The sequence below is a fragment of the Saccopteryx bilineata genome, chromosome 3 (assembly GCF_036850765.1).
Source record: "Saccopteryx bilineata isolate mSacBil1 chromosome 3, mSacBil1_pri_phased_curated, whole genome shotgun sequence".
NCBI lineage: Eukaryota > Metazoa > Chordata > Mammalia > Chiroptera > Emballonuridae > Saccopteryx > Saccopteryx bilineata.
In genome coordinates this window covers 153682662-153706790 of record NC_089492.1, presented here as the reverse complement: position 1 = coordinate 153706790, position 24129 = coordinate 153682662, and the positions used below count along the sequence as shown (strand labels likewise).

General features: G+C 39.7%; 1 protein-coding gene across 2 annotated transcripts in view; it reads right to left on the bottom strand.

The window, feature by feature from the left end:
* Positions 1 to 24129, bottom strand: part of AFF3 (ALF transcription elongation factor 3) — a 719747-nt gene that overhangs the window by 225423 nt on the left and 470195 nt on the right. For both annotated transcript variants that reach the window (XM_066267825.1, XM_066267826.1), the window contains one exon: positions 7142 to 7222. In XM_066267825.1, coding sequence (XP_066123922.1) covers positions 7142 to 7222 — 81 coding nt within the window. The remainder of the gene's footprint in view (positions 1 to 7141; positions 7223 to 24129) is intronic.

Genomic DNA, 24129 nt, shown 5'->3' with positions numbered 1-24129 from the left:
GCGGGAGGGGAAGAGAGAGACAGAGAGGAAGGAGAGGGGGAGGGGTAGAGAAGCAGATGGGCGCTTCTCCTGTGTGCCCTGGCAGGGAATCTAACCTGGGACTCCTGCACACCAGGCTGATGCTCTAGCACTGAGCCAACCGGCCAGGGCCTATATTAAGTTTTATAGGTGAGTTATACCATGCCTTTAAGGAGGGAAAAATTGGTGCGTTATATAAACTCTCCCAGAATACAAAAAAAAGGGTAGAAAATTAATGAATTTATTATAAGAGGCTATTTTATTCCTGATATTGAAAATGAAGCATACACAGGAAGTTAACTAGTCCAAGTGCATTTATGAACACAGGAGTAGACCTAGTAATTTAAACATAGGCAAAATTAAGTCCAAAGGCATATTAAATGAGCAATACACCATAATTAAGGAAATTAAGCATAGGACTGTATAGGTGATTAAAAATTAGACAATCAATGTAACTTCCTACATTAGCAGATTCAAGGAAAACTATGAATCTCTCAATACAAGCTGAATAAGCTATTCAATGGAACTCAATTTGAGCTATATATGTGTAGTCTGGAAACCATATCAGTTCTTGCCAGGGGTTGGGGTGTGGGAAGGCTCAATACAGCATGGCAGGGGGAATCTGAGAAGTGACAGAATGCTTCTATATCTTGACTATGGAGGTCTCAGAAGCATATGTTTGCCAAAACTTGCAGGATACTAAAAAGGATGAATTTTACTGTTTATAAATTATAACATCATCTTTAAAAATAAAAAGAAAATTCAAACTTTCAAAATTTTCAGAAAGCTAGAAACAGAAAGACGCTACCTTGGCTGGACACAGAGTAAGCAATTACTACACTAAATAATAACACCTTGGAAGCATCCTTCTTACTGTCATGAATAAGGCAAAGAAGTAGAGGTTCTTTCTATTTGATGCAAAAAGAATAAAATGAACAAACTTGTGATTTGCAAAATTCTTTATAATGTCTCAATTTACCCAGAGCAGAGCAGCAAAGTCTCCAGGCTTTTCAGCATCCTTTCAGTCCTACTCTGCACTTACCTCTGTGTCATTGGCTGTTCTGTACCCCTTTGTTCTGTCCTGGCCCCACTGGTCCTCCTGGGCCTCCCACATCCGGGAACCCGCCTGCCTCACACCATTTCCACATTCTCTTCCACCTGCTGAAACTCTCTCCTCCCCTTGTCAGCTCCTCACCTCCTTTAGAGGCTGCTCCAATGCCACCTCCTCAGGAAGATCTTTCTTAAGCTGTCTATTGAAAATCCATTCATTCCCAGTCACTGTCTGTACTCACCATTCTCCAAGGTATTCATTCTATTTTCCCTACTAGAAAAATTTGAGTTCACCAAAAATTCTCCCAGAACCAAAAGAAGTTCAGAAAGTAGATATATAAAACTCAGTAGATTTCCTTCACACCATCGAGGACTAATTAGAAAACATAAAAACTTTCATAAAGCTCATTTAAATAGAAAAGTAAGTGAATATCTTTAAATATCTGAGACTAAACCAAAGAACCTATGGGAAAGACCTACAAGAAAAAAATATTTACCAAAGAACATGAAATAAGATATGACAAAAAGTGAAGAGACAGTCCAAATTCCTAGACAGGATGAAGATATTATCATATGGATATACTTTCTTAAATTAAGTTAGAAACCAAACAAAATTTCAAGGTGATGTTTTTTTGTTTTTGTTTGTTTTTGTGAGACAGAGACACAGACAGAGATAGGAAGGGAGAAAGATGAGAAGCATCAACTTGAAATTGTGGCACCTTAGTTGTTCACTGATTGTTTCTCATATGTGCCTTGATGGGGCGGGGGGCGGGTACAGCAGACCGAGTGACCCTTGCTCAAGCCAGTGACCTTGGGCTTAAGCCAGGGATCTTTGGGCTCAAGACAGTGACCATGGGATTGTATCTATGATGCCACGCTCAAGCCAGTGACCGCACACTGAAGGCAGTGAGCCTGTACTCAAGCTGGTGACACTGAGGTCCCAGGCTGATGCTCTATCCACTATGCCACTACCAGTCAGGCCAATAGGATTTTTATAAGGAGCAAAGGGTCATCAGGATGATTCTTAGCCTGACCAAGTGGTGATGCAGTGGGTAGAGTGTAGGACTGGGACACAGGGCACCCAGGTTCGAAACCCTGAGGTCACCGGCTCTGGTTTGAGCACAGCTCACCAGCTTGAACCCAAGGTCACTGGCTTGAGCAAGTGGTCACTTGCTCTTCTGTAGCTCCCCAGTCAAGGCACATATGAGAAAGCAATCACTGAACAACTTAAGGTGCCACAACGATGCTTCTCATCTCTCTCCCTTTCTGCCTGTCTGTCCTTATCTATCCCTCTCTCTGTCTCTCTCTCTCTGTCACACACACACACACACACACTGATGATTCTTAAATTGGTCTGGAATATAAAAAATGTACAATAGGTAGGACTTTTGGATAATAAAGAAGGGTCTTGGCCTGATGACATATGTGTATATGTGTAAATAGGCCAAAAATCATCAAAAATTTAAGCTAGAAGCTGGCCAACTACAGCCCACAGGACAAATAAGACTCATCCTCTGATTTGTTTTATTTTAAACAATTTAATGCTTTTTAGCATTTTCAGGTGTTTTTTTTTTACCACAATGAATTATTTTTATCCCTTTCAATAATTTTTATCACTTTAAAAAGAAATCTTTATCCTTTAGCTATCACTCAACCCCATCTCCCCACCTCTGAGCTGCAAGCAACCACTGATTTATTCTCTGTCTCTCTATATTTGCCTATTCTGGACATTTTAAATATATGAAATCATACAATATAGTATGTGGTTGTTTGTGACTGGTTTCTCTCACTTTTACTGAGCAAAACATTTTTAATGTTCATCCACACTGTATCAGGTATCACTACTTCATTCCTTTCTGTGCTTGAAAAATATTCCATTGTAATGATACATCACTTCTGTTTATCCATTCATCAGTTATATGTCTCTTCTTATTGGCTATTATGATTAATGCTACTGTGGATATGTGTGCATAAGTTTTTGTGGAGACGTGTTTTCATTCTCTTGAGTATATACACCTAGGGGTGGAATTGCTGGATCACAGGATAATGCAATGTTTGAGGAACCGTTTTAATGCTTCTCAAAGAGGTTGTGGCATTTTATCGCACCAGCAACTGATAGCAGGTTTCCAATTTTTCTATACACTTCCTAACACTAGATACTTTGATTTTAGCTATTTAAGTAGGTATGACTCATTATCTCATTGTGATTTTGATTTGCATTTCTTTAATGATTAATGACAGTGATAGTACCTTTTCATTTACTTATTAGCCATTTGTAGATCTTCTTTGTAGAAATGTGTATTTAAATCCTTTTTCTATTCTTAAAAGGAGTTTTCCTTTCATTGTTGAATTATAAGAATTCTTTATATATTATGCTATGCCTGTTTCTGTAAATAAAATTTCATTTGAACATAGCTAGTCATTCATTTATGTACTGTCTGCAAAGCTTAAACTATTTACGATCTAAGACTTTACAAAAAAAGTAGATAAATATACTGAAAAAACAGAATAAATGGTCCTGAAACAAATCAATGTATTTATGTGAAATTCAATTGTTGATAAACATGGTATTTCAAAGCAGTGGGGGTAAATATGGGCTAATCCAGGGGTCAGAACCTATGGCTTGTGAGCCAGATGTGGCTCCTTTGATGGCTGCATCTGGCTCGCAGACAAATCTTTAATTAAAAAAAATAACATTAAAAATATAAAACATTCTCATGTATTACAATCCATTCATTTCTTATCGCCCATGTTCATGGTTGCGGGTGGCTGGAGCCAATCACAGCTGTCCTTGGGGACAACACCAAATTTTTATTGGTAATGCGTAACATACACGGGTCGTTGTATGGCTCTCATGGAATTACATTTTAAAATATGTGGCGTTCATGGCTCTCTCAGCCAAAACGGTTCCTGACCCCTGGGCTAATCTATTAATAGTGCTGTAATAATTTACTAGTCATTGATAAGAATAAAACTATAATCCTATGTTACACCATCCATGAAAAAAATTTTAAACCTAAAACCAATAACTATAAAAGTCTTAGAATAAAATAGAGAATGTTGTTAGAATATAGGTGCAGGGAAGTTTTTTTGTTTTGTTTTTTTAATCTCTGACAAAAAATAAACTCTTTGCTGGTATAAAAGGTACATTAATCAGGTTACCAAAAAAATAGTTGCATCATATACAGTGTGTCCGTAAAGTCATGGTGCACTTTTTACTGGTCACAGGAAAGCATCAAAAGACGATAGAAATGTGAAATCTGCACCAAATAAAAGGAAAACCCTCCCAGTTTCTGTAGGATGATGTGGCAGCATGTGCGCATGTACAGATGATGATGTAACACCGTGTATACAGTGCAGCAGCCCACGGCCATGCCATTCGAGATGTGGATGGTACAGAGGAATGTTCAGTGTGTTCTGTGGCTCGCTAAATTCGAACCCGTGACCAAAGTGCAACATGAATATTGGCGCGTTTATAACAAAGCGCCACCACATAGGAATAACATTACTCGGTGGGATAAGCAATTGAAGGAAACCGGCAGTTTGGTGGAGAAACCCCGTTCTGGTAGGCCATCAGTCAGTGATGAGTCTGTAGAGGTTATATGGGATAGCTACCTAAGGAGCCCTAAAAAATCTGTGCGTGAGCCCACATCAAACTACACTGAATAGGTATGAAACTGGGAGAGTTTTCCTTTTATTTGGTGCAGATTTCACATTTCTATCGTCTTTTGTTGCTTTCCTGTGACCAGTCAAAAGTGCACCATGACTTTATGGACACACTGTATTATAGGCACATGAATAAGCTATAAGAAGTTTCTACAAGCCATTTTCTAATATGGGATATGCATGGGCAATGAATATGAATGGGCAAGTCCCATGGAAAACCCGTCTATGCTCAAACTCAGAAGAAATTGGAGAAATGTAAATGAAAACAATGAGACAGCAAATTTTCACCCAGAAACATGGATAAAAAGCCAGATAATATTAAACATTGGGAGAGATGTATAAAAAAGTACTCTGAAGCACAATTCAGGATAATTATGGCTTTTGATGCCTCCAACACCACCATTCCTGTTCTAGGCATCAGTACCAGAGACATTCAAGCATCCACAGAAAACTCTATTGAAAAAGTGTTTGTGATAACAACCAACCATCAGCAATCTTTTTTTTCCTTTTCTTTTAGCATTTCTTTTATGTATTTTGTTTTATATTTTTTATTGGTTTTAATTTATTGTGTTTACATAGATTCTAGTGTTGCCCCGAATACATCCCACCTCCCCCATATTCCCCTCAACATCTCCCTTGATCAGCAATCTTAATGTCCACCAAAAGGTGCTTGATTCGATATATTCCAGCAAATTCGTATTATAAAATACTTTGCTGCTGTTAAGCATGAAGAAAATATTCACTTGGAAAGCTCTCCAATACAGTTTGTACAGTTTGTTAAGAAAAATAAACATCAACCCTTAGAATGGAATTTATCACTGTGATAATTATAATAAATAATTGTTTCAATAATTCACTTGAGAAAGTTGTGATATTTCTTTTTTTTTTTTTGCATTTTTCTGAAGCTGGAAACAGGGAGAGACAGTCAGACAGACTCCCGCATGCGCCCGACCGGGATCCACCCGGCACGCCCACCATGGGGCGATGCTCTGCCCACCAGGGGGCAATGCTCTGCCCATCCTGGGCGTCGCCATGTTGCGACCAGAGCCACTCTAGCGCCTGAGGCAGAGGCCACAGAGCCATCCCCAGTGCCCGGGCCATTTTTGCTCCAATGGAGCCTTAGCTGTGGGAGGGGAAGAGAGAGACAGAGAAGAAGGCGCGGCGGAGGGGTGGAGAAGCAAATGGGCGCTTCTCCTGTGTGCCCTGGCCGGGAATCGAACCCGGGTCCTCCGCAGTGATATTTCTATTTAACAATAATATTTATTTATTGTGGGTATTGGAAAAAATAAAGTTTGAGAAAAATGCTTTTATTATATAACATTCATGAGTTTTAAAAAGTGCATGTGCACATATATGTATATATAATACACAGAGAATGACTGAAATGATACACATCAAACACTTGACTGCAATAGCTGGGTAGGGAAATAAAATATGGACGAGGGTGCTGGGAACTTTGATAGTTTGCTCCTTCTTTTTGTATAATTTCATCTTTATAATGAGTATGAAGTTAGATATTAGCTGTATTAAAATAAAACATATTAGACTCACATATAATTTAAACAAATTTTGTGGCTAATTATTTTATGTACTTATTTTCAGAAAACATAGAAATATTTTGTTTTAAAGTCCTGGATAATGTTTTATGATTAGATATCTGTGTAGTTAAATACTACATGTCCTTAATTCTAAGACATTGATTTTATTTATATTTATATTTTATTTTTTGTGACAGACAGAGAGAGGGATAGACAGGGAAAGACAGACAGGAAGGGAGAAAGATGAGAAGCACCAATTCCTCGTTGTGGCTCCTTAGTTGTTCATTGATTGCTTTCTCATATGTGCCTTGACCGGGGGGCCACAGCAGAGTGAGTGACCCCTTGCTCAAGCCAGTGACTTTGGGTTCAAGCTGGTGAGCTGTGCTCAAACCAGATAAGCATGCGCTCAAGCCAGTGACCTTGGGGCTTCGAACGTGGGTCCTCTGCGTCCCAGTCCAACACTGTATCCACTGCGCCACCGCCTGGTCAGGCTCTAAGACATTGATTTTAAGATTCACCATTAATTCAAGAACCGCTTTCCAGAAAAAAAACAAGCATAAAATCACACTGAATATATAAAATTATTGTAAGATGCATGCCAATTTCACAAACGTCTGTAGATAAAATGACAATTATAAGATGCATCACATTTTGCATTAAGTATGGAAGTGTGGGTAAGAAAAGTTGCAATCTTGATTTTCCCCTTTGATGAATAAATATACTGTGTTTGCAAAATGCTGAAAAGCAGATCCATATGCCTCTGGCAAGAATATTTACAAAAGAGAAAAGAATCAAGGGAAAACCCACTGTCCACACACAAAAAATCTCTGTGTAGATAAAGCATATTGTTCCGGAGTGACATAGCTCACCTTATTTGGAAATGAAAATTTGCTTGGTTCCACTTTGCCAGGTGCTTGAATAGCAGAAAGTGGTGGAAGCCAGGTCATCTCCTAAAAGGAGGGAAACCAATAACACTGTAACAAAGTATTGAACATCAGTAGCATAGAGAGCAGCTATAAAGCTGCCTTGATCAGTCATGGAAGGGATAAGAAATGAACAAGAGATGAATAAGGAATGAAAGGGATTTAAAAAAAGAATGTAAAACCCACCTTTATGATTTTTCCCCTAATTTTACCAATTCTTGGTTCTGTGATTATCCCCACGTGCCCTTTATACCATAAAAAGATCTACAAATAAACTCTTTTAAAAAAAATAATCATTTTAGAAAAAGCCTGACCTGTGGTGGCACAGCGGATAAAGCGTCGACCTAGAATGCGAGGTTGCTGGTTTAAAACCATGGGCACATACGAGAAGCAACTACAAGTTGATACTTCCCGCTTCTTCCCCCACTACTTTTCTTCTCTCTCTCTTCTCTCTAAATCAGTAAATAAAATATTTTAAAAAATCATTTAAAAAAGATCTACAAGGCTGTCCTATTTTCACTTCAGTGAAGCTCCTGAGTAAAGGGATAACCCAGAGGTAAAAGTTCTATGGAAAATGCCATACAAAGAGGACTGCTTCTCTGGCACTTGATCCCATGAAATTCCTTTGGGTGTTTCTGAAGGACTGTGTGAAGCACTTTCAACTTTAGGGATCATTATTACAGGAGTTGTTTATTTTATTAGAAACTCATATTAGTATGTGTTTCCTATAAGCCCCCACACATCACTTTGGTCTTCATGAAAATGTCACTCATGAAGTGAAAGCACTAATCACATGTATGAAACAAAGATGGAGTATGTTTCTGATGTTTATAACTATTTTTTTTTTTATTCAGTGAAAGGTGGAGAGGCTGAGAGACAGACTCTTACATGTGCCCTGACTGGAATCCACCTGGCAAGCCCAGTAGGGGGTGATGTTCTGCCCATCTGGGGTGTTGCTCCATTGCTCAGCAACAGAGCTCTTCTTAGCACCTGAAGCGGAGACTATGGAGCCATGCTCAATGTCTGGGGCCACACTTGAGCCACTGACTGTGGGAGGGGAAGAGGAAGTGGAGGGGGAATGGGAGGAGGGAAAGCAGGTGGTTGCTTCTCCTGTGTGCCGTGACCAGGAATTGAACCTGGGGCGTCCACATGCTGGGCTGGTGCTTTATCCACTGAGCCACTGGTCAGGGCCTGTCATATGCTTTCTGACATACATCTTCACTAAGCTGTGTGAGAGAGGAAGGGGTCTCTTGGTTACTTCCAATATTCTTTGTCAGTTCCATTTCCTGGAAGTTATCTGCATTCACTAAATGACTATAAAATTAAATTGAATCAATTTCTGATTACCAGAAAACTGACTTAGAATTTACAAATAGGTTTTGAACTCTCTTCTTGAGAGCCTAGCATAGAAGCAGCTGGTCCATTTTCCACTGAGCCAACGGGCCAGGGCCTCAGCTGGTCCATTTTAAGAGAAGTAAGAAATTCTCTCTGTAGGTAAGGACATTTTCTTACCTCCCTCAGTTGGGAGTAGGGTGGTGCTAAAAGGGTTTTGTCAGGTTTTTGAAGTGAGTTTCTTGAGGATAGTCTTGTGCCTTCTTTCCTTGGGTAACACTCCCCTGCCCTCAGCAACTCAGATGGTACAGACCCACACAGGAAGCAGGGCAGAGGGAGTGGTCAATCCTCCTTGGAAGGAGTTCCTGACCCTTCCTCGTCTCCTACCCACTGTGACACATGCACTTGAGGTACATTAAGCTCATATGTACCTAAGGAGTCCTATCCTCCATTCCGCTGGGACCAGGGTTTCTCCAATGGAAAGCAAAGGGAGAAAGTGGCACTTTACATTCCTCTCACCTCACTCTCCGAGTGTCTGCACATCCTATCCTGTGTCTCATCCCTGCTTTTGAATGAATAAAAAATTAAACAGTATCTCTACAATGTTTCTACCTTTCTTCCTGGTCACCTGAACAACCATCTTAATCCTATCCTCATTATTTTTAACCTGAATTATTTTAGGAACTTCCTATCTGGTTCTCTGTTATTAAGCCATCCTCCACACTTGCATCAATTTATCTTTCCTAAAGTGCAGATCGAAATGAAAAGCACCACTTCTTGAATATCGTCATGGACCATCACATGTATAACACCAACAGTGCTGAATATGGCAGTGAGTAGTACTGAATATGGCAACAATGCCTGCTGTTGTGCTTGATGGTTTCAGAATACCTCCACATAACTTTCCTCATTTACAACAACCTTTACAGTAATAATTATTATACCCATATTGGAGGTGAGGAAGTCAAAGCTCAAAAAGATGAAGTGGGCCCTGGCTGGTTGGCTCAGCGGTGGAGCGTTGGCCTGGCGTGCGGGGAACCTGGGTTCGATTCCTGGCCGGGGCACACAGGAGAGGCACCCATTTGCTTCTCCACCCCCCTCCTCCTTCCTCTCTGTCTCTCTCTTCCCCTCCCGCAGCCGGGGCTCCATTGGAGCGAGGATGGCCCGGGCGCTGGGGATGGCTCCTTGGCCTCTGCCCCAGGCGCTAGAGTGGCTCTGGTCGCGGCAGAGTGATGCCCCGGAGGGGCAGGGCGTTGCCCCCTGGTGGGCAGAGCGTTGCCCCTGGTGGGTGTGCCGGGTGGATCCCAGTCGGGCGCATGCGGGAGTCTGTCTGGCTGTCTCTCCCCGTTTCCAGCTTCAGAAAATTAAAAAAAAGAAAAAAAAAAAAGATGAAGTGATCTGCCCAAGTTTACTAAGTGCACAAACACCACCACTGAAGTGTTCACTCAACCCTCCTTCCTCCCAATCCAGTGTTTGTTTTTACTCTACTCTATTTGCCTTAAAGACAAACAGTGTCCAAGACCTTCTGCAACAAAGTCCCAGTAGTCAGCTTTGAGCCTTTCTCTTAATCTGCACACACACTACGTAGAAGAAAAACCATGGCCTCTGCTTTCACCTCCACTGCCCCCTTTGTGTGTGAATGCTCTACGCTCGTGTGCCTTCTGGGTTTCTGTCTGTCCATTCAGGCTTTTCTCAAACATCATTTATGTCATGGGCCTTAGCTGATTCCCCTTCTATCCCAATATGGTATGACAGTTCCCTTCTCATGCTCCTCCAAAGCCCTTGTTTCTCTCTCAGTGTTACTTAGATTCTTTCCCCGTGTTTAGTGTTATAAGTGTACCCCTCTATCTGTACTCACTGTTCTGCTTTCTTCTGATATTCTTCCCCCAACGCAGAATAAAAATCCTACTAAGGAATCCTAATCATCTCTTTCAAGAGTCTTCAAACTTATTAAACATACTCTTCTAAAGACAAATTGAAAGTTTCTTTAGAGGGATAGTGTCTACTCATCTATGTAGATGAAGTACCTTATAGACTAAGTGCCCAAAAGTAACTTATTGAATTAAACTGAATGCCCATATTTCAATGCAAAATTGCTCAGTGATACTACTTTAATTCTATCTAAGTATTTCTATGTGATTTTCTACATAATTAATGCTGCTTTATATATGAGAAAAAATAAAGACAATAGGGTTGCTTGAAACATTTAAATCTCTTAGAATTCCCAAAAATACAGGGTTGTTTATATGAAATAATTATTTGTTTTTAATGAATGTACAATGACTTTTTAAAACTATTTGGAACTGCATGGAAAAATTAAGGGCAAATAGGCTATTTCCAGTTCCTCTTCTGTCGCTAGCTCAGTGAGCTTAGGTAAATTCACATCTTCAGTAATTGGTAGTGATTTCAAAGCACAGACTTTGGAACCAATCATATCTCCATCTGTGCTATCTTAGAACCAGAGGAAATAGAGATGCTAACTAGCGCATGGTTTAATCATGGGCATTAAATGAGATAATACATATAAAGAGCATGGGATGGTCCTCTTATATTCAATAAAAGACAGCACTGATTACTATCAAGCTCAGTTTCAGAATTCTTTTCTCTCAAATAAGAAATACAATTTCTCTCTGAATTTTAGATGTTGGGAGCCTGAGAATAAAAGAATATATAGAAAAGTGTTTTTTATAAAAGAATGAAGTATTATGCAAATATAATCTATAATTGAGCTAGCAATGACCAATGCAAACAATATTTACTAAAACATAAAGTTATTTAAAGAGATTATGATGTGTGAGTGATATGCATTTTACATTGGAGAAAATGTCTCTAAGTTTTCTCAGGGGAACTGATTTCTGTCATAATAATAGTAGTCAATGAGGTAAGAGTTGATTAAAAGGTGTTTCATTTGTACCTATTTCTGCTAGTGATTTAGTATGCAAGTGAAGGGGAAATTTCATAATAGCTACAACTCCCCTTGGTCTGCTCCTCAGCTCACAGGGGAAGAAGCGACTTGGTGTCAAGGCCTCTGACCATGACGTGCATACCCTGCTTCCCACCTGTGCCCATTCCCTCTTTACTGCTCTGCTCTGATTCTCTCCACCTGGGTGTCCTTTCATCACATCCTGGACCACAGGTAGGACAGGAAGAGAAACAGACTGGTGCCCCAAAGTCAAGTAGCTCCTGTTTGATCTTATAAACTCCCTTAACACTTCTTTGATCTGTCTGCCTTCCTTCCTTTTTGATTTTCTTGTCACTTAGGAGTGGGGCCACACCCCATTCCCCAGCACTGACAGGTCCTCAGATTGAAGCCTAGCTTCCTCAGCCAACTGACAGGATTGAAAATCAACATATCTTTGTTAACACAGCGTCACCAGTCCCAGCCCTAAGCAGATGTCTTGTTATCAAAGGGACATATTTCAGAGTGTCTTCTTATTTCTTAGATAGGTATAAAATGCCAAGTCTCTTTATAGCAAACACAGTCGGTTTTCTCCTAAACATAAGAGCAGATAGTTAAATGGTAAGTGTATAGAATACTGCTCTTTGCTAACTGTCCGGAGTTTTCTCCAACCCCTGTGTTTCAGAATGCCATGGACATGGGCACAGTCTGCATTTGCATGGCTATTGTACATCACTGACCGTGAGTCCCCAAAACCCACAGTTTCAACATAAATAGACTGTGCTCATTTAGCACAGCTGCCTTCTCCTTCCATGTCCTAGGACATCCATTCACTAAGTCCTGCAGCTTTTTGTTATTTAAAAAGAGAAGAGATAAACATTGAATTTTAGCCTAAAACCCAACCTCTGAGTTCAAAATGAATAGTTATAAAGATCTGCAAAGTATATTTAGTTTGCAAATAGATTATGCTAGAAAAAATTTAAACAATATTTTAATTTTCCTACTAAAATCAGTGAATAAAAAATCACTTTTGCTGGTTCCGTTCCCTGTCTACTGTCTCCCCACCACCATCTGCTTCAGTCACTGCCACAGAAGTGATTTTTCCAAAACCCTTATGGTGCTGTGTTTGCTCAAAAGCCTCCAGTGATCCTTCTCCCAATTGTCAGGATGCTCTGTCCAGCGTTGTCGTTCAGGGATGCTGCCATCTGACAGCCTGCTCCTTTCCTGCACAACCCACCCCAAGCCCTGGGGTGGACATCCCATTTCCTCTGCCTGCCTTAGGTTTTCCTGTCCCTTCACTTTATTCCAATGTCACTTACCACTTCATTCTTTCTTATAACCCGCCTCTCTAGGAAGCACACTGGCCAGTGCTATCCTCAGCCAGGACCACATGCTTCTATGTCTGTCACACACAATTTGTGCCATGTATTTCATATTTGCATGCTACATGGGGCTGCACATTTTCCTTCTGTGTGTCACCATGATCAGATTCTAATTCTTAACCCCTACTAGATTATGCTCTCGTCGAGGGAAGGGACCATGTGTTATAACTCTCTTGTAAGTCCTGAAGGCCTCGCACAATGGGTCCAATAATTTACTTAATTTTTCTGGGTTCTCTCTTTCTTTTTGCCTGTAAAATGATGGCAACAGCAAATCACACCTGTCTGACTAAACACATATGATGGTTGCCAGGATTGTGAGATTACCTCTTTCTCTTTCAGAAATGTCTCAATTTGGGCTGCCAAGTTAGAGGTCTGCTGGAAAGGAGACTTCTTCCCCAGGACTGGAAAATGACCACAGCTACCTCCAGAATTCTTTGTACTCAGAAACTGAGTCTTTTCTAGATAAAACACTGGATTAGCTCTGTCCTGGGGAATTAAATGGGTCTCTGCATGTGGCAGCAGCTGCTGCAGCTCACAGTGCTAGTGTGTGCAGTTTCTGAAGCAGAACGATCACTCAGCTTTTCAGGTCTCTCACAGACAATCATGTAATGTCACTGATCATATAGGTGCTGCCAACAGTGGAACATGGTTATGTTTTTATGCGGCCTATCCTTTAAGTGCCGGCAGTGCACAGGGCACTTGCTCTGGTGAACAGGGTAAGGCACCCAACGCCTGCTCCTGGGGGGCAGAGAGCCAGCCCTTGAACAGGTAAAGTGGAGAAACATTCTTGGGAATACAGCGTCTGTTCCAATTATCAGACCATCCCTGGCCTTTAACTGTGGATCCCAAGGTGAAGGCTGGGCTGATCTGGGCTCAGAACAAACTCACAGTTAAAACCTCTACATTTGTGCCTATATATATTTTAAAAAATCCAAGAATATTCTCATTCTATTACTACAGTAGAAGGATCTATAGTTTGAAAAATAATAGTAATATAGTGTTTTGGAGTTCATTATTTTGATGGAAATATTACCTATAAAAAGTTTTTGGAAAAACAGTAGTTGCTGGAAAAAAAAATCTTCCATACTAAGGTTTTTAAAAAAATCTGTTTATCATAACGTATTTTAGGCTGCTAAAATGACAAATAAGCAATAAAAACCTGTCATAACACCATTACCAAAACTCATAGTGAAATCTCTTTTCTTTAAATGAGAAACCCAGGAATATCTCCAAATTGAACCCAAGTTGACTTGAGAAGGGGATTCCTAGTGCTATGTATGTGTTTTCCAGTCTCCTGTACACCGCCTGGATGGGAGAGTCTCAGATCAGAACACCAACTAATCTGATTCATTGCTCAACGCCAGAGTTTTCAAACTGATCGCCACCCCCTGCTCTCAATGAGGTTAATTCCCAGTGGATAAAATGGAGGGCACATCTTATAGGTGATGATTTCATTACCTACTCTTCGTGAAGGAATCAATTCACGAAGCAGCTTTCATTTCAGGTTCACAGACTGAGAAAGACAAGAAGCACATGTGCATATAATGGGATGACCCCATGGGCTTAGGGCATGAGGGCGCATGTCAGGCACTGAAGAATTTGGAAAGGAAGACTGTAAACTGGCTCCAAGGACACTAAAGACCCGTGTATCACATGTGCTCTTTTGCCCATGAGATTTCCAGTTCTCAAAAAGCTGAGGCCACCTGGTGTCTGGCTTTTCATTATTTCCTTCACATTGTAAAGAGTGTTAGTCATTGAAAGGAAATTAGTGCTGTACACTGGAGATCCGCCCCTCACCTCTCACCTCCCTGACTTCAGCTATCCCCACAAACTCTGGACTCACCATGGAAGAGGATAAGAGCATTGACTGAAGTATCGACTCAACTGTCCCTCTTAAAAATTATTTCATGCTAGATCCCTTCATTTTGAACTTGACTAAAAATTTCTTGCTCCAGATGCAGCTTTATTGTTTTCCAGTTTTGTTCTGGGGCAGGAAGACGGAGGTGACCTGTCGCCTTCTCTAACCTCCTGTGCCTCTGTGTTGCCTGCACTCCCTGTCCCACCTATGAAATTGGGACCTTCTGGAGCAATAAAACCCATACATTCTTCAAATTCATTTTTAGAGTCACTGGTTTCAAGGTTCATTTTATTTCTGTTTCAAACATTATAATTCCCACCTTTTAGTTTGGTGACTATTTCTAGAACTGAACATTGTGTTAAAATGTTAAAAATAGTAAAGACCACATTGGGTTCTCAGAATTCAGAGAACAGAGTTTTGATGTTGAGGGTACAGATGCAGAACTTCACACTGTCACTAACCCCCAGTGACCAGGAGACTCCGGAGTTCCTGCTGCAGTACATAGACACCTGTCAGTTTCTGCACCCTTACAAGCCTTGTGCTCCTGATGAGAAGGATTAATTGGTCTAATTTTAAAAGAGGCTTAAAAAAAAAGGAATAATAAGACTGAGGGGTATAAAGAGGATTTCCTAAATTCTGAATCTGGGGCTGGAACAGATAATTTCTGAGAATAAACCATATTGAGTCTAGGTTTATAAGAAGTAAGCTAAATTACTGACCAGCTTGTGAGAAAGCATGTTATTCATGATGTCAGGGTCACCTGATTTCTGATTGTCATAACACCCTTTAGTGGCAGCACAAACACCCAGAAATTAGCTCTCTTAACAGAAACATAGATTATAATTAGTCTTGGAATGAGCCCTGGTTGGCAATAATCAAATTGCTCTTTCACCTGGGTAAGATGGTTTATTCGGGACAGAGTGGAAGACTATAGAAGCTAGAAAGGGAGGATGGCGAGAATTATATTCCTGGCCATGTTTACCACTTAAAATGCTTCTGAATTGTTTTCTGCAGAAGATAATGTGGAGATGTGCATTTGACAAAACCCACATCGCAAGTACAGAGAAGCAGAGTAACTGAACAGAAGCTGGGGTGGGAGTCTGAGAGACCTTGTTTCCTCTTGGCTCTGCCACTAACCAGCAGACCAACCCAGGTCAACTGTACTTTTCTGATTATTGGTGTCCTCATCTGTAGACTGGAGTTAATAACCCCATCTGGCAGGATTAGCAATAAATCCACAAGGCACAAAGCGTGGTGTCTGGCACAAAGTAGGTGCTCCACAGCATGTAATTACTGCTGTTTTACTACCTTCATAATTAGTGTTGGCAGCTTTTGGTGTGGATTGGGTAGGGAGGAGGTGACTACAGGAAAAGACATTTATGCGTTTTTTTTTAATCCACTTCACTCAGTTGTTTGATATTTAACAAGTTAATTGTTCCTAGTCGTATAGAAGGCACAATGGAATAGTGCTTATTAAACAGTAATCTGCTCCCCTAACACCCCCTGCTACTCAAGCACCCTGTGCACAAAGAGAAGCGGGCGCCGTTTGGCATCTGGCACTTTTTCACACTGGACAGTTATAGCAAGCAGGATACTTCCTCATGCAGAAGCTGGTGTGGGACTCTAAGGAGATGAGAAGCTTTGTTTTTGTGCACACAGACTGCCCTGGGGCACAAGTTCGGGTAGTTTAGCTAGTACACTGGCCTGTCTGCTCTTCTCAAGTGACCTGAAGGAGGCAAGGGGATATGACGTGGTGAAATGAGTTAGCATCTGGGCAGGCACAGAGGAGGGTAGGCCAGGCTGGACAAGAACAGGCCTGGAAAGCCCCTGTGGTTGACATACAAATCCGTGGTACAGCAGGCTTTCCATCGTGGGGGGGGGGGGGGAGCCAAGTCTCAAGTGCCGGGAGTGTGGTCTGATGCATGCGTACGTCTGTCTCATCGCAAACCCCTTCCCAGTGAAGCTCCTGCTAAACACAGTGCTTCTGTTTATCAACTTTGACCAAATATTTCCTCTCAGTGTGACAGATGATTTCCAAACCCTTGAATGGCCTTGCCCTAGCTCAGCAGAGATGGCCCCTCATCTTTAGGATGAACTTGTGTGAAAGGCAGGATGACTATATAGGAGACCAGAAATCTCTAATGAAGTGCTCCAGGTATAGACAGTCTAACACAGAGGCTGGAGGGAAGCCGGTTAGCAGAAACAATCATTGTTTTTTAACTGAGATTAAAATATCCTTAAAGAGTAGAAACAGAAGATTAACATGGTCTCACCTACTGCCCCCCCCCATAGGTCTGTAAGAAAAGAGAAGTTAAGACCAAAATAAAAACAGAATGGCAACTATTTTTATTGGAAGAAAAGGCATAAAAATACGGAGTATAGCCTGATAAAGAGCTTACCCCTTGGGGAGAGGTATTCTGTGAGAAAAAAAACATAGAGATAAAAGAAAAAAGTGCCAAATTAATGATATCTGAGATGATCAGATCCTGAACTCAGCTGCTAAACATATCTTTAGATGGGGAAAGGGAAAAAAGAGCTTCAGGAAATTAGAGAGCAAAGATGATCTTGCAGAAGCTTCCATGTGGAGAATATGAGAAGGACGGGTCAGAAACATACAATCCACAAATTTCAGACAGATGTTTCCATTCTTTGATCCTTACCCACAACACAGACATTGTCCTCAGTTTTGTGAGGGGGTCTGCAATCATGCTGTGTAGTTTATGACTTAGCAAAGCCAATCAGCTACATTTCTTCTAGTGCATCTCTCATGTCTGAGCAGCCATCATGTGCCAGGTGGACACAACAACAATGAAGCAGACATGGCCCCATTCTTAGGAAGCATGAGAAACTCTGGGACAGAGAAGCAATAAACAATGAACAAAGAAATGCAAATGCAGCAGGTTCATATTCTTCATGGTTGCTGTGTTTTTCTCCCTTTGTAATATTTAAATTTTTAACCAGAAGCATATGTTATTTATGTAAGCAGTTAAGATGCAGAAAAGAGAGAGCCACCAGGATGTTAACACCTGCAGATAATGCCCACAGTGAATTGAATACTTATCCAATTTTTATATACATATACTAACATGGGGATTATATATATATTTTTTAATGAAGTTACACTGTTTTAAAACTTAATTTTTTATTCCTTCTTTTCCAGAAAAACACAGATATATCTTCTTTTTGAAGGCTGTTTAGAGCATCCTCAATGCCTTGAAGTAATATAGCTTATTTAACCAAGTAATGGAAAATTGAGTAGTGTTTGTTCATTACTACAGACCACACTTTGGCAAAACTCCTTGTACGCTGATTTTTTTTTCATGGTTCTGTGTTTCTTTCATGCAATTAATTTCTGGTGTAGAATTTCTAAATCAAATGGCATAAATACTGTAAATTTTAATATACTGTCAAATTGTTCTCCAAAAATGGTCTACCAGTTCATGTCTCTAACAACAGTAGTATGTGAGAGTCCCTGTTTCTAAGCTCCTTTTCCAATGCTCTTTTACAAAGTCATACTTGGAAGTGACCTCTGGACCAAGATGGTGACATAGGAGGCTCCTGAATTTCCCTCCTCTCATGGACTCACTGAATGTATACCTACACAAGGAGCAATTTTCTCTGAGGGAAATCCAGAAGCTAGAACATCAAAACAGGAAAGGTTGAGACAAACTCTTGCTATAAACCCCACTGCCAGCACTGTATAATTGGAAGGGAACCATGCATCTCCCAGTTTCTCCTAGAAGAGTGGAGCATTTGGACCACACACCTTATCTAGTATCCCAAAGAACTGTAGAAAACAGAGAAGCAGTCATGAAGGCATACAGGAGCAACTCCATGACTATACACTCAGGCTGAGTGCAGAGCAGGCAAAAAACACCCATCTCCCACTTTGTCCCTGGAATAGGTGTGACTGGGTACTTTCCCAGCTGTTGTCAGAGGGTCTGACTTCTGATCAGCCTGCATGTATGCGCTGACTACAATCCTCCTCATCGGGACAATGACAGGTGTTGGCACACTCTTAACTACTGAGAGGCACAAAGAACAAAGATGGCAACTTGGACAACCACAAAGGTTTAAAAGGTAACCAGGATCCTTGGACTGAGCTGATTGATGAGGTTCCTCTCCTATGTTAGACAGTGTACCAACACTAGGAGAGGTGGCTGTTTTACCAAATGGGAAGAAACCTAAAGTCTCAGAAAATGAAGAAACAAGGGAATATGTTCCAAATAAAAGAACAAGATAAATCTTTAGGAATTGATCTTAATGAAACAGAGATGAGTGATTTACCCAGGAGACAGTTCAGAATAATGTTCAAAAAGATGCTCACAGAGGTCAGGAAATAATATAAAATGTTTTATGTAAACCTCATGGTAACCACAAAGCAAAAACCTACAGTAGATATACAAAAGATAACGAAGAAGAAATCAAAGTATAACAATACAAAAAACCATCAAATCACACAGGAAGAGAACAAGAGGGGAATAAAGAAAAAGGGAAACTACAAAGCAGTCAGAAAACAATGGACAAAATTGCAACAGTAAATCCACATCTACCAACAATTACTTGAAATGTAAGAGGACTGAATTCTCAAATCAAAAGACAGAACAGCTGAATAGGTAAAAACAAGCAAGCAAACAAACAAACAAATAAAAAGAAGACCCAACTTGAGACTTGTGCTGCCCACAAGAGACTCACTTCAGCCTTAAGAACACAAATAGGCTGAAGTGCATAGATAGAAAAAGATATCCAATGCAAATGAAAACCAAAAGGATGCAGGGGTAGCTATATTTATGTCAGACAAAATAGACATTAACCAAAAAGAAATGAGAGACCAAGAAGGCCATCATATAATGAGGGAGTCAATTCATCAAGAGGATATAGTAATTAGAAATATTTATGCACTCAATATTGAAGCACCTAATTATAGGTAAACATAATTGACAAATATTTAGCTAGATTAGCTAAGAAAAAAAGAAAGGAGACTCATAAATATCAGAGATGAGAGAGGAGGCATTAACTAACACCACAGAGATATAAATGATCAGAAAAGACTGCTGTGAGCAATTATTCACCAAAATCTTGGATAACCTAGAAGATAAACTCCTAAAAATATACAAACTACCAAGACTGGGGCATGAAGAAAAAGAAGATCTGAACAAACCAATTATCAGTAAGGAGTTTGATTTAGTAATCAAAAACCTTCAAACAAAGAAAAGTTCACACAAAATGGCTACACTGGTGAGCTCTACTAAACACGGAAGAATAACATCAATCCTTCTAAAACTGTAATGAAAAATTGAAGAGAAAGACATATTTCCAGACTCATTTTACAATGCTAGCATTACAGTGTTACCAAAGCCAGACAAGGACACTATAATAATAAACAAAAAACTACGGGCCAATATTCCCTGATGAACAGAACATAGATGCAAAAACCTTAAACAAAATATTAGGAAACAGTTCAACAGCACAATAACAGGTGCACACACCAAGTGGGATTTATTACTGGGATGCAAGGGAGGTTCAACATACAAAAATCAATAAATGTATTTACCACAGTAACAAAATGAAAGAAAAAAAATCATCTTATCTCAATAGAAGTAAAAAAAAAGCATTTCACAAAACTCAACATCCTTTCATGATAAAACTCTCAAGAAATTGGGTACAGAAAAAACTTACCACAACACAACAAAAGCCAAATAGGACAGGCCCACAGATAACATTGTATTTCCTTTGATTATGAATAGACAAAGGTGTCTAATCAAACCACCTGTATTCAACATAATATTGAATGTTGTAGCCAGAGCAATTAGCGTATTTCCCCACATATAACATGCTCCCATGTATAAGATGCACCTTAATTTTGGGGCCCATAATTTGAAAAAAAAAATGAATTACATAAAGTTGTTGAATTCAAGTTTTATTCATCATAAAATTCATACAACTCCTCCTCTGTGTCAAAACTCCCATCCATTTGCTTACCTTCATCTGTGTCTGATGACAAATCACTGTCTTCATATTGTCTCATCCTCAGTTCCATCTATGGCATTTAAAATGCCACACTTCTTAAATGACTTGACAATGACCTCAATTTTAATATGATCCCAGGATCTTTTCACCCAGGTACAAACTTCTCCTATAGTTGGTTTCTGCACTCTTCCTGCTGGTGTCAAATTGTGCTCAGAAGACTTCAAATATTGGTTCCATTCATCTCTCATGGCAGCTTTGAAGGGTTTGTTAATGCTGACTTCAAGTGCTTGGAGCTGGGATATCAAGCCTCCAGGTAAGACGGTAAGTTTTGTTTTTTTTGCTCTGCAGCAATCTTCTTTGTGTCTTTTGTTATGTGTGCCCTGAAAACTGATCAGCGCCAACAGGACAGGTTTGCATAAGAGCCTACCTGGTCTCCTTCTCCAAATTTTCTCAAACCAGATCTTCATCCCATCCTGATCCATCCAACCCTTGTCATAAATGTGAACAATCAATTCTCAAGGAATGTCTTCTTTTGGCATTGTTTTGCATTTGAAAATCAGCATAGGAGGCAGCTTGGTTCCATTGGCACAACAAGCTAGAACAACTGTATAATGGCTCTTTTCATGTCCACTTGTCTTCACAGTTACAGTTTTCACCCCCTTCTTATCAACAGCTCTGTTACTTGGGACATCAAATTGAAGGGGGACTTTGTCCACATTTGCAATCCATTCCAACTCAAACTCATGTGTCTTCTGACATTGAATGACAAAACGATGGAATTCAAGGACCTTCTGCTCATGGCTTCCAGGCATTTTTTTGGGCAAGTCTGGTGCGTGTACGCATGCTTAGTCCATTCTATTTCATGAACCTGAAGCACTAATTGTGTCCTCCTTTGAAATCAGTAACTTCTTTTGCATCAGCAATTCTTCTTGCCTCATGCTGAACCATCTTTGTGGACACAGGAATTCCAATTGTCCTTTGCTCTTCAATCCATCTCTTAAATTCCCTCTCTAAATCAGGCCATTTTGCTGACCTGCCTACATGAACTTCTTCTGCCGTGGCATTTTCAGTAGGGTTTCTTCTTCCCGTAGCCAGTCTCGGATTGATTTCTCAGTTGGAGGAGGACCAAACTTATGTTCAGCAGCACGATTTCCATTCACTTTTGCAAACTGGATCACTTTAACTTCAATTCAATACTGTATGAATATCTTTTCTGAGTCATTTCTGGGCAGAACGTGACAAAATATAACCTACCATAATATATCGGTAACAAGTGAGAAACAATGAGTACAAAGACTACAAGTGCAAAACAGCAGGAAATGCAAGTAAAATAATCTATAACCACTGTATAAGATGCACCCAGTTTTTAGACCCCAATTTTTTTGGAAAAGGTTACATCTTATACACGGGGGAGTACAGTAAGCTAGAAAAATAAATAGGGCGTATAAATCTGAAACAATAAAGTAAAACCATTTCTGTTTGCAAATGACATGATATATAGAGTATGCAGAAAACCCTCAAGACTCCACAAAAATTTGTGATAACTAGTCATGAATTCAGCAATGTTGAAGGATACAATATCAATATTTACAAATCAGTTACGTTTTCATGCACTAACACACTATTAGAAAGAGAATTTAGAAAAATAGCCCTATTTACAATGGCATCAAAAACAAAAATATTTAGGAATAAATTTAACCAAGGAGATAAAAGGGTTGTATACTGGAAATTATAAAATGATGAAAGAAAGAAGAAACAAACTGAAAGACATTTTGTTTTCATGGACTGTCAGAATTAATATTGTGAAAATGTCCAAACTGCCCAAAGCCATTTACAGATTCAATGCAATTCCTATCAAAATTCCAATGGCATCTGTTTTCACAGAGATATAAGAAAATAATCGTAAATTTTGTGTAAAACCACAAACCACCCTGAATAGCCAAACAATTCTAAGAAAGATGATCAAAGTTGGAGGCATCATACTTCTTAATTTTAAATTATATAACAAACTAAAGAAATACAAACACTATGGTATTGGCATAAAAATAGACATAGATCATTGGAACAGAACAGAGCCCAGAATTAAAACCACATAAATATGGTCAATTAATTTTCAACAAAGGAGTCAAGAATATAAAATAAGAAAAGGTCAGTCTCTTCAGTAAATGGTGCTGGGAAAGTGATAGTCCACATGCAAATGAATGAGGCTGGTTCCCTGTCCTATACCATATAAAAAAATCAAGTCAAAGTGGATTCAAGACTTGAATGTAAGATCAGATACTATAAAACTCCTAGAAGAAAACACAGGGGGTAACACTCCTTTACAGTGGTCTTGGCAGTGATTTTTTTTGGATTTGACCCAAAAAGCAAAGGCAACAAAAATACAATAAACAAGTGGGCCATTAAACTAAAAAGTTTTTGCACAGCAAAGAAAACAAAAAAATGAAAAGGAAACCTACAGAATAGGAAATATGCCAACTGCATGTCTGATAAAGGGATAATGTTAAAAGTATACAAAGAATTCATAAACTCAATAGTCAAAATAACCCCCAAATAACCCAATTAAATATTGAGCAAAATTGACCTAAATAGACATTTTTCCAAAGAAGACATACAGATGGCTAACAGATACATGAAAAAGTGCTCAACATCACTAGTCATCAGAGAAATGAAAATAAAAACCACAATGAGATATGACCTCACAACTATTAGGGTGGCTATTATCAAAAAGACAAAAGATGGCAAACGCTGGCAGAGATGTGGAGCAAAGGGAACCCTTGTGCATTGCTGGTGAGAAAGTAAACTGGTACAGCTACTATTGAAACCAGTATGGAGGTTCCTTAAAAAATTTAAAAAAGAACTACTACTGTATGATCCAACAATCCCATTTGGGACACACACACACACACACACACACACATCCAAAGAAAACTAAATCATTATCTCAAAGAGATATCTACACTGAGATGTTCACTGCATCATTAATTACAATGGCTAAGGTATGGAAACAACCTAAATGTCCATTGGTAGCAGAATGGAAAAAACACAAGTGAGATAACAAAAGCTACATTATAAATGATGAAATTCACCATTAAAAAAGTAAATCCTGACATTTGCAACAATATGGGTGGATCTCGAAGGCTTTACGCTAAGTAAAATATGCCAGAGAAAGAAAGACAAATGCTGAAGGGTATCCATACAAGTGGAGAGAGTACCACGGTGGCTTCCTGGGGCTGGAATGTGGGGGAACTATTGAAAGGCTGGTAAAAAGAAACAAACTTCAGTTATAAGAACAGTAAAGTCTGAGAATCTAATATATAGTTCAGGGGTCCCCAAACTACGGCCCATGGGCCACATGCGGCCCCCTGAGGCCATTCATCCGGCCCCCGCCGCACTTCTGGAAGGGCACCTCTTTCATTGGTGGTCAGTGAGAGGAGCATAGTTCCCATTGAAATATTGGTCAGTTTGTTGATTTAAATTTACTTGTTCTTTA